General features: G+C 40.4%; 1 protein-coding gene across 1 annotated transcript in view; it reads left to right on the forward strand.

The window, feature by feature from the left end:
• RPP30 (ribonuclease P/MRP subunit p30) overlaps positions 1-11989 on the forward strand; it is a 46455-nt gene that overhangs the window by 29583 nt on the left and 4883 nt on the right. Inside the window, exons 5-9 of the mRNA XM_007956292.2 lie at positions 2574-2663; positions 9844-9960; positions 10525-10554; positions 10957-10994; positions 11373-11452. Of these exons, the coding sequence (XP_007954483.1) occupies positions 2574-2663; positions 9844-9960; positions 10525-10554; positions 10957-10994; positions 11373-11452 (355 nt within the window). The remainder of the gene's footprint in view (positions 1-2573; positions 2664-9843; positions 9961-10524; positions 10555-10956; positions 10995-11372; positions 11453-11989) is intronic.

Here is an 11989-nt window from a genome sequence, read left to right on the forward strand (position 1 = left end):
GAGTGGGAACTTCCCAGAACATTGTATTGTGCCACGCCCAACAGAAATAACCCAGGTGGGCGACTTTAAAATCAGGATCTCCTCCGTAGCTAATAGCAATTCCCACCTTAGAGTTTACAAAGACTTATGGGTAGAAAAGCCACACTAAGTAATTTACTACACCGCAACAGGCTTTTAAAAAATGAACCAGCTAAGGATAAAAATCAGCTTTTTGCATTGGAAAAATAATTTATGTTCATGATAATAAGTTCCAGCAGTAGCAAAGGGTACGCATTGAAACGTAAGCCTTCCTCCCACCTAAAACTCCCTCTCCTTTTCTCCAGAGACAACTTCCACTAATAGTTCTTGTGTACTTCTTCAGAAATATTATTTACTTCTTTCATTACCCCTTTCCTCCCTCCGTTCTACCTAATACCTTGCTTTTCCACCCAACAGTATCACTTGGAGATTGTTGAATAATACCAATTAGACATCTACCTCATTACATTGAAGGACGGTATATTCCCTTGTATAAAGAGACCATCACTTATTTAAGTTGAATTGAATGATGCTAATTGTGTGTAGACTTTTGCAAATGGTATTGCAATAATGGTCCCTGTTGTAATGTCCTTAAGCATTTGTAGGCAATATCTGTAGAATGTGTTTTAGAGTCTGCCAGCAATCAAGAAGATGATAGAGGACTGGACAATGTTTGGCTCTGAGTTACGTAAGGTCACCGTGGGTTGAAGCAAACTCAACAGGAACTAACAATACTATCTATAGATGCTTTCCTATATGTGAGATTACTGGCCCAAGTGGTTTGTGTTTGGCTTAGTGCCTAAGGCACTTGACTGCTAACCAGAAGGCTGATGGTTCAAACCCACCAGCCACTCCTTGGAAGGAAGGTTGGGCAATCTGCTTCCATAGTGATACCACCTTGGAAACCCAAGGAGGGGTCACTATGAGTCAGGTCAGACTCCATGGCAGTTTGGTTTTGGTTTTGTAGTCAGAGAGCTTTTCAAGACCCTATGCTGATCTAAAGACCCTCTGAGTGCCCATTTAAGGCGGTCTGGTGGCACTGGTTAAAGCATTGGGCTGCTAACTAAAATATCAGTGGTTTGAACCTACCAGCTGCTCCCCAGGAGAAAAATGAAGCAGTCTGTTTTTGTAAATATTGACACCTTGGAAACCTTATGGGGCAGTTCTGCTCTGTCCGATAGGATCACTATTATTTGGAAGCAGCTCTGGGGCAGTGGATTGGTGTTGGTCTGGAGTGCCCAGTTACTCGTTCCTGTGCCAGCAGCGTATTGTTCAACTCTTTTATCTTTACCAGTCTGATAGTAAAAAAAAAAAAAAACAACAAAATGAGTTGGACATCTGTAGCAACTGGGATGGGGCAGGTCTTTCTGCCCGGCAGCTTTCCTTCCTGGGTTTACTGAGTTAATGTCTTCAAGCCAGGCAGCCTGGATCACCACTTGCTTCATGAAGCTGTGGGGTGGGTGAGGGGGTGATTAAAGTGGGAATTCTGAAGGTAAAGGAACAAAGTATGACATTGCTGTCACTACTAAAGGTTGGCGCTGATTCTGCAGGCCATTATTGCCCCCTTGTACCCTCTCCCTTTTCCTTGGTCTATGCAACCAGTGTCAGCTTGCTGGTATAGCCACCTGGCAGTTTGAATTGGTTCATCAAGCCTGTGCACACAATCATGGTCAGTTAAGTGTATATTTAATACAATAAATACAAAGCAGCCAATTCTTTTTATCACTGTAAAGCAAATAATGGCAACATCAGAGCCAGATACGTATTTTCTAAGTGCCTCCTGGCCTCACTCTTACACTAGTAACCTTTCCCTAGCTTCATTTTAGTTTTCCCTTTTCCTGAGTTTTAGTTTGCCATGACTGCCTTATCTGTTTATCTTGTGTGTATATTTTTGTAAGCAGCTTCAAATCTCCTTGGGAAGCAAATGCAGAGTATAGATCAACAAATAATAAAAATTAGAACAAAGGAAAGGGAAAATAAAAGTTGAAAAACTATGTCAGTGTCATTTGATTTGTAAGAGCTCTGCCTTTAGTGGTGACAAAGACAATGAGCATTTGTGTGGACTGTTCCCATTAGGATTAGAACAAAGTGCCCTCAGTAATGCCATGGTAATGTTTCTTCAACCACTCAGTAGACTTTTTAGGCCAAATTTGTACAATGCATGGGCCATGCATACATTCCTTTCGGTTTAGTTTCTTCTTGAATTTGTGGAATAATCTCAAGTAACCTTCCAGAAACCTAGCTTCACTCAGCAGCCCATCTTTATGTAGCAAGTCATCAAAATAAGAGGGTCTTTATGCCCTGTCTGTGAGGAAGGTCTGTGGCCACATCACTCTGCTTCAGCTGAGTTATAATTCAACCATTAGAACAGCTGAAATGAAGGAATGGCTAAGCAGTAGACTTTGAAAAGTGTCTGATGTATTTCAGCATGGAACTGTCCTAACACCTGTGGAGCAAACCATTTCTGCTTGTTTCTTTATATCAAGTTAGGCCCTATCTCTGATTCTTCTGCTAGGTTTCTTGTTGGCTTGACCTGTCTTTCCCTCTCTTGGCAGGTTGCTTGCACACATTTAGATGTGGATTTAGTCTGCATAACTGTAAAAGAGAAGCTACCATTTTACTTCAAAAGACCCCCTATTAATGTGGTGAGTATTAAACTTCTCATTGCATGTTTGAATGTATGGAAGCTTGCACTAACAATTTGGCACAAGGGCAGAAGAAACCAGTTTTCTTCTAGGGAAAAAGAAAGGCTAGGTAATGAGAGGCAGTTTTAGAACAGAGGGCTTTGTTTTTTGTAAGCCTGTCTACAAGGAGAATGAAGTGTAAACTATAAAATGTCCAGTAAATTATGGAGATTTGGGTTTTTTTGAAAGGCCTTAGAAAAGAAAATGTGTGGAGGATATTTCTGAAGAAGAGGGTAGCTGATAATGCTGGAGAGTAAAAGCCTGAACATGGACAAACCAAACAGAGCAGTAAAGAAAGAAGGAAAAAGAACATAGAGGGCTCCTGAGACACCGGTGAGCTGAGGAGGGACGGGAGAGCAGGACATGGAACCACCTTGCAGTGATGGGAAGTTAACCCTGCGCTACAGCACGCTGATTCCCTCAGAGATCCAGGGCTGTTCTTGTAATAGCCGAAGAGGGCGGCCATGGGTTTGGGGACTTTTTGTTCTTCCCTCTGCTAAGCCATCTTCCCTGTTGCTCTTTCACATAATTTTCTCTCCTCTCCGTCTTCTGTCTGTCATACCTCCTCGTAAGTCTCATTGCCCACCATTCCACACGAAGGCGACAGTATTTCATATCAGTAACTATTTTGGTAACTGTGAGGTCAGCACAGCTGTTAACTTTGCATCACTGTTAGGATGTCATTTGAGAACAGTGGCTTCCAAAACTCAGCCTTCCGTTTTCAGAAACTAACAGACACGTACAATACCCAATCCTGTCTGAATTGGAAAATTTAAATTGTATACATTTTTTTTTTTCAAAGTTGGTAATTCCTATTCTTGTCTCTGTAGAGCCATGTTGTTGTTGCTGTTGTTGTTATGTGCCGTCGAGTCGGACCTGACTCATAGCGACCCCTCCTTGGGTTTCCGAGGCAGCACCACTACTGAAGTAGATTGCCCCATCTTCCTTCCGAGGAGTGGCTGGTGGGTTTGAACCGCCAGCCTTCTGGTTAGCAGTCAAGTGCCTTAGCCACTACGCTACCAGAGCTCCCTATAGAGCCACAGTTTCCTCAATTTTTGTTTCTCTGGCTTTGCTGTTAGGAAGTTGACTTGATGTTGAGAATTGGAGGAAACAACGTGAGGGAAATTGATCTAAAGTCATATATTTAAAGGAAAAGCTATAAAACAGCTCTTTTCTGGTAAATAGTGAAAGTACTACTGAACATATAACAGTATTATTTATACTGAAATCATTGTGTTTCCACGTTCTTGCCAGTACTTATAAACAAACAAACAAATAATCCCAAGACATCGTATTTTAGAGTTTGAGACCTGTGTTCGATAGCTCATTTACTGAATGTGGAAAAATGAAGGCTTGTTCAGCTCTTGAGTCCCAGGTTTGGGACAAATTCCCTGTCAAATGACGTCTCTGATGTGCTACAGGTACCTGTGCTAAATGCCATAACCTAATAACAATATCCAAGCTTATGACAGTCTTGTTGACCTCACATGTTGTTCCTCCCCAGAGGTGGCAGCCTCTGTCTCCAGCAGTTTGCTAAGCTTACAGTCGGCCTCAAACTGCCAATCCAGGTTTTATTTAAATGACATCCTCTGAAGTTAGGCAGTGGAGTCATTCGCAGATCGTGGTTAGATTTAACAACCATTTTACCTTTCTCTTCCCCTTCATGAACTAGGAAAGACATTTTCTAGATGACTTTACCTGAATAAACCCACATGCAGTACTGTGTTTTTGGTTGGGAAGAGATAGTAGCACGTGATGCTAATGGCAAGGCCATGGAATGGACAGCTGTGCAAAGCACATTGTTCCTCATGCCTCATTGGTAAGATTCCCCATGGCTGTTTGAGGGCTTTCACTTGGGTTTCTCATGAACGTGCCTTACAGACTGTGAGTTTCTAGAGAGCACCGACTGTCATGGTCTTTGTTTTCATTACCCCAACATCTTATTATAATGTGTGTCGTCAAGTCAATCCTGACTCATAGCAGCCCTATCAGAGAGAGTAGAACTGCCCGATAGGGTTCCCCAGGCTGAAATCTTCACAGGAACAGATTGCTAGGTCTTTTCTTCCACAGAGCAGCTGGTAGATCCAGACTGCTAACCTTTTGGTTAACAGTCAAGTGTTTAACCATTGTGCCACCAGGGCTCCTCTTCCTGTAAAAGCCCTCCATACAATTTGCTTTTTGAATGATATATGTCTGTCTGAGCAGATCAGGGTGCGATTGGGAACCCGGCCAGAGTCTGCTGTGGTCCTTCATTGGCGAGTTGCCAACATTCAGCAGTAGGCATGTGCAGTGCGGGAAGTGGGGCACTTGGGCAGTGCGAGGAAGAGTGCTCAAGGCAGCGGCAGTCAGACAGCCCCCTCTCCCCCTGAGTCCATCCGCAAGTTCAGAAAAACTTCTGTTATTTGATGGATATTTTTGGCTTAATTCCCACGTATCTTAATTTAAGAATTCTGGAAGGTAAAAATTGACAAGTGAGAAGGATATGCAGTATTTAGCACAGTGTCTGCTTTTTTTTTTTTTTTCCCCTGGTGTGAACATTTTACATATGTTAATAAAAACTAGATGGTAGAGTGGGGGAAGAAGCTGAACAACACTATTTTTAGTCTCCATCTAGTATAGAAAGAAGTAGGCTGCAGTGTGAATTGGTCAGGAAGCAGAAAAGTCCTCATTCATTTATTCACCTACTTTTCATTTAAGAGAGAAATTTGGAAACATACAATAAAAGATGTCTAGCAGTGTATGTATTATTTGTAACAGAGTGTCGAATCTGGGTATGGAGCTGTATGTTTACATGAAGTATGGACATGTATTCACTGAGCTTAAAGCACAGGGACCCTAGTGGCACAGTGGTTAAGCACTCGGCTGCTAACCGAGAGGTCAGCTCTTAGAACCCAGCAGCTGCTCTCTGGAAGAAAGATGTGGCCGTCAGCTTTCATCATGTAGTGATTGTAGGTAACAGTTTAATCTCAAGTTTTCGTCCTCGCGTGCTGCCTTGGGCTTGAGGATAAACCTGTCTTTTGCCACGTGCAGTTGTGTTACTTTGGCTTTTCTGAGATCATTTTATTGGACACATGAGAAAACAGTACAGATCTTAACTTGTATAAGGTTTCCGCATTATGTGGTGATGAAAAACAGGAGTGTCAAGATAGGTAGTCTTTTACTTATGGGCCAGAAGCCACATGAGGATTATAGGCTCAGAAGGTTGGGAGTTTGAAGGAAAGCCCAGGAGGCAGAGCATTGCAAATCATTCCCCTTGTATAACTTAACATTTCTTGTCCATTTTGTCATCCTCACCACATTCATTGGGCACCATAATTTCAATTACATATTTCCCTCTCAAAACTCCTGCCACACTCTTCTGGGGCCTAGGTACTTGTATAGGCATCACACTCTATCATGGGATAGATGTGTTTCTAAAGAATTAGATGCAGCTCCATCTCTTGGATGATCAAATGACTTCTAATTATGTATCACTTTGTAGTTTAGCACTTTTCACATCTGTCGTAGCTCCTCAGCTTTGGGGAGCAGCCTGGGGATTGAGACTCAGATAGTCTGTGGGTCACACATAGTTAGACATCTCTCTCAGAAGGTTGATTTGGATTTCAGCCCTCTGGTTCCAAAGCTTTTTTTTTTTTTTTTAATGTTTTGTTGTGACTTAGGTTCAGGTTTACAAAGCACATTTGTTTTACTCTCAGCAGTTCATGCACATTTGGTTTCACAGTCCCGATTACAATCCCAACAATAAAAAGCTCTCCTGTCATTTTCCACATTGGGAAATGCTGTAGTTACAGTTATTTTACAGCAGAACTCTTTGATAAGCCAGAATAATTTCATATTTCAAAGCATGAGCTTTATGAATCTTAGGTTTTGAGAAAGATTATCTTAAAGCATAACATTTTCATTACCTTTCCTTTGATTTTCCTAAAAAAATAAAAAATGCATTCTTAGTTTGCTTTGATTTATGAATCATATGAACCTACATATTCAAGAGGAAAAAAAAAAAGATACACTAAAAGGGTGTCATCCTTTTGAATTCAGTAAAGAACCAACTTTTATGAAATTAAAGGGAATGTGTATATTGTCCCAGTAATTATCTCCCCATTTTTTGTTTCTTTTTCTTTCTCTAAAGCTTTGCTCAGCCCTTGAAATTTTATCATCAGTGTCTCTTGATTCAAGTGTCACACACCTGCTCTTGGTTTGCAACATTTTTGTAACTTATTTCTCATTAACAATGAAATCCGGTCATCCGCCCATTCAGAGCCTTTGGTCAAAGATGCAAACAAAAGCCAATCAGGCGGGCACTGTCACTCTTTATGAAGAGGTTCTTATGAACAATCATTTGATGAGCTTAAAGTAATTTGCGTTAAAATGATCTTAGATGCAGGGTCGTAGGTAATGAGTCTGTATTTTATCTATCTAAAAATTTATAATGTGTTAGGAAAGAAATACTTGCAACCTTCAGTAACACATTGCTTTTCATTTCCCTGTCTCCATTTTCTTAGCAGTGTGCAAGTGAACTTGATTAATGTACCATAGATCAAAATCATAACTTTTTTCTTAAAAGATAATTAAGTCGATAATTGTAATTTTTTCCTCCTCCCTCCCCACAAAAGGGGTTTTCATCTTGATCTGACCTCTACAAGTGGTTAGAAATTTAGATTCACTCCACTAAGAGTGTTTTGGGACCTGGCCATCCAGCTCAATATATCATCCACAGCTTTTATTTCCTTCTTCTACCTCCTACTGCCTTGTGTTTTAGTTCAGCAACTGGAGGGTTGAGGATAAGAAATATAAGTCAGCCTCTTTGTCTAATTAGTGGTTTTGGTAAGAGAAATAGCCAGGAAGATAGTTGCAAATATGGCTAACGGAATGTTTTCAGGTTCACCTAAGTTCCGTTAATGGTGGATAGTACATGGTGAACAGCATTATCACATGATACCTTTGTCTTTTCTGTAAGCTGTTTGCTTATTCATTCAAAACATAAATACATTACATACCTTTTGTATAAAAGACTGTTGTATATTGCAAGGAGGTGTCCTGATACCAGCTTCGGAGAGTACCCAAGTTAAGTGCAAAGAATGAAGTGTACATTTAACTACAGCAAGAAGAGTATCATAATCAATGTGATTACCAGAAGTAACACAAGTCAAAGAATTAGAGGTGGGAAAGGGTCCTTAGAAAAGGGGAGTAGAGAAGGTTGCAGTGTAGAAAGAGCATTAAAATTCTAACTAAACCAATAACAGAGAAGGTAGGAATGTCTAAAATATAGGAGATCTAAGGCAGGAAGAAAAGTTAAAGGGAAGAATTGGGGAGTAGAAGAACGAAAATACGTGTTCAGGAGGGGGAGGTAGAGGGAACTTCCTGGTACACCTCAATTAAATCAAGGTGGACTTCCGTTCTGGAAAAAGGCAAGCGTTTCCATTCCCGCTAAATGTTCAGGAGTGGACCTTTAGTAGTCCCAGCTTGTCCTCCGTTGGGTAATAGAATCTCATCTGTTGGGCAGAGTTGGACCTTTATGCCTCATGTGTGCCTCAAGTTCCTGTCTTTGTCCATTCAAAAGATCATTGCACCCATAGATTACAGACCTATGCAATTATCACCTGCATGCTAAAATCCTTCTGATGTTTCCTATTGCTGTTAGGATTCATCTCTGTCCCAGGCTAAAGACCTGCACCACTGCCCTTTCTCATCCTCCTTGGCCCTTGGCTCCTACCACAGGGCTTCCCCTTGTTGTCTGGCCTTCTCTACATGCAGCACGTGGTCCCTCCAAGCACAGAGAATTTCCACATGCTTTTCCCTCTGTCTGAAAATGCTCCTCCTTCCACTATTTAACTATTTTTCTTCTCTCACCCATCCCCCAGACTTCTTTTGAAAGCACTTACACAACAGTAGTTTTCAATTTTTTTATGATTACTTGATGGTCTCCCCCACTGAACTGTAAACCCTGAAAAGGTAAGCTCACCATTCCATGCATAGTGACCCTCCAAACATCTGCTGTGAGTGGAGCTACTGTGTCATTCATCAGGGAAGCTACATACAGTAGTGGTTGAGACTCACCTGATTTCAATTTCCTTTCCATCCCTACCAGGTGGTTTTCTTACCTGTAAAATGCTACACTGATGCCTACTTATTAAGAATGCCTTAAATAAGAAGAAGTTTCTTTTTCTCACATAAAAGAACAGTATCATTCTGCAGCTGAGCACAGTTGTCAGGGCATCTGCCATCTTTTCTCTTGGTCAGGCAGGAGCCCAAGATGAAAATCAGGGGCTCTATCACTAAGGAAAAAGTCCTGGCTGGAGCAAACGGTTAAGCACTCACCAACTAGCCAGAAGGTTGGTGGTTCCAGTCCACTTAGAGGCTTCTGGGAAGACAGGCCTGGTGATCTGCTCTGAGAAGGCTACAGCCTTAAGTGCCCCGTGGAGAGTTCTGCTCTGCACACGTGGCGTTGGTGTGATTTAGAATCCACTCAACAGCAATAACAACATTTATTACTAAAAAAAAGGGTAGAACCAATCTCAAGGGCGATCAGCAGATTCTGCTGTAATGCCTTATAAAGCTATTGTAAAGGTTCTCTAATACCTCAGCACAGCTCCAGGCACAGAGGCAGCACTGCACTGGCGGTGGCGGTTACTATTCCTTCATTCCGCAGACTGGGGTGATACATGACTTACCCGAGACATCTTCCCCACCTCCATTCTTGGGACTTTTTTAACTTTGTTTCTTTGTCTCTTTCTTTGTTCTTGGATCACATTACTTGGTTTAATGTGTTTGCACTATATTTACAGTTTACCCTAAGAATAGGGGGCAAGTCCCTGTTTTCCTTTTGATAGTTTATGGAGTAATAGCCCCTCTACCAACCCACTGGGACTTGGTTCTCCTTAGCCTCATCATAATTCCTGTTTATATAAAGTCACCTTCCCCACAGATAAGATAAACTCTGTTGATCAAACAGCCCCAGATCTGTTTTCCTCACCTTGTGGATGGTGCCATTTGGGCGTGAGTCCACTTTGTTTAAGGCTATACCTTGACATCCAGGAAATGGGCAATGGGCGGGGGTGCGGAATTGGAGGGAATTAGTGAAAATAAATTTAGACAGTGTGTGTTTATCCCCAGCGATTTATTTTCTTTATTTCCTGTGAAGGCGATTGACCGAGGCATAGGCTTTGAACTTGTCTACAGCCCTGCCATCAAAGACTCCACAACGAGAAGGTACACAATTTCCAGTGCCCTCAATTTGATGCAGGTCTGCAAAGGAAAGGTATGGTCCATAACTTTAGGACGTTTCTAAACTTAACAGTTCATTATTGTGAATAAACTGGAATTTCAAACCAATTCCTTATCCATAAAGTGGAAAGTTTTCAAGGCACAGAAACATACTCCCCCATGTTGATGAGCTTTTGCAAATTGTAAAGGAAGGGAAAATATTGAGGGAAGAATTATGTAAGGGGAGGAAAGATGTGGAAAAGCCATATTTTTCTAAGGAATTTGCAGTTTACCTACTGTGAAAAGAATAAATAGTCTAGATACCAGTTGTTTATCATCAGTGCGTTGAATTAAGGTTATGACCTTTTAAACTAATTCATCTTTCCTAAGATCAGTTGGGAGAACGTATTCTTATTTCTTATTAAAGGCTACCTTTACTACCTTTAGTTTGATACGTGATCTGCCATTCTTTCACTTTATTTATTTACCTTATCTTTGAAAGAAGTTGATATTTAAGCCTTAAATGTTAAAATGTGCTGTCTAGTTATTTATATTGTAAGACTTTGACTTTTTTTTCACATTCATATAAAATTAATATTGATCACTTTCTATTTTGTAGAACGTAATTATATCTAGTGGTGCAGAAGGGGTAAGTCTGACATTAAGTACTTTATTTTTGCTTTTCAAGTTAGGAAACTGAAAAATTTCTAGAAGAGAAATTATAGCAATGTAATGAATGTTTATTGGACATTTTCATTTTTAACTGCATTTGCTCATTGTAATTGTTGAACCGTAAAATCTATCCCCATTCCATTTGGGCTTGCAGTTTGTTTATGTAAATATTTTTTCTTTTATACTATTACAAAATGATTTTCAAGGTTCTTTTTTTGTGTATTTTCAAAAACTTGAGATATCTATCAAAATGTTAAATGTCTTAAAAATTCTGCAGTTGTCTATCTTGTTTTTGGATACTTAAGTATCCTGTTAATTTACTCCACATGAACTCATTAAAATGTTTTGATATCTCTCTTTTTTGATCATTTTATTTTAGCCTTTAGAAATAAGAGGGCCATATGATGTGGCAAACTTGTATCCTTTTCTGAGTTGGAATTTTCTTTTAGGAAATTTGGAGTTCAGTGTGGTATTAGAGTTAACAAAATATTTTTTTCAACATTTTACTGTGAATTTACTGATTAATAGCTTAAAAAAAACTACATCAGCTTGTGGAGAACATCTTTTTGTTTCTGGATTAAAGGTGAGATCAGAAAAGAGAAGTGAGGGACTCTGCTATAAAAACAGAGAGTTAAATGAGTCTCCTCTTAGATGCGGGTTCCTGTTGGGCTCAGAACTGTATGGAAGTAAAGTCTCTCTCTTAGTTTGACCAAGTGAACTGGCATGGTTATTTTGTTTGTGTGAGTCTCGTGTCCTTGGCTGACTCGGGGTTGAAATCCTTAATGACCCCACCAGAGGGTTGCTGTTTGGGCTGTCTGAAAGCGAGGCCAAGGCCGCGGTGTCCACCAACTGCAGAGCAGCACTTCTCCACGGAGGTGAGCTGTCCTTCCAATGAAAACATCAAATGTTCATGTTAGAAGCAAGTCCTTTTTAATCGTATAGGTGGACATACCTGCTTTTATTGTCCTGTCCTGTTAACTCCTTTTCGGGTCATCTTTTCTCAGCCTGTTTTAACTAAATCCCTCATTGCTTTCTCACCCTGCACTTCAGGCCTCACTTTCTGTCATTTGTAGAATAAATATAGTTGGTGTTGTATGTGGTCCTTCAAGCTATAGATAGCTGTGTGCCCCAGCTCACATTTTGAGAGGCTTCACATCTCCTTTCCTCTTCCTTCCTGTCCAGAGGAGCGTGCTTTCTCCATTGAAAATCACTGTTTTAGAGAATTGAAATGTTCAAATATGTGGTAATACATTTTTAAAACGCGGCTAACACTCAGGCCATAACTTTTTGCATATATTATAGCTCATCATGACTGTTTTCTAATTTATTCCTGTTTACATGTTTAAGAATACACAGATTGCCCGTTTTCAACTGACATTTTATTTTACACTAGTCTGCCTCTTTTTTTTTTT

Source organism: Orycteropus afer, unplaced genomic scaffold (genome assembly GCF_000298275.1).
Source record: "Orycteropus afer afer isolate SDZICR_OR568_19922 unplaced genomic scaffold, OryAfe1.0 scaffold00601, whole genome shotgun sequence".
In the NCBI taxonomy this organism is placed as follows: Eukaryota; Metazoa; Chordata; class Mammalia; order Tubulidentata; family Orycteropodidae; genus Orycteropus; species Orycteropus afer.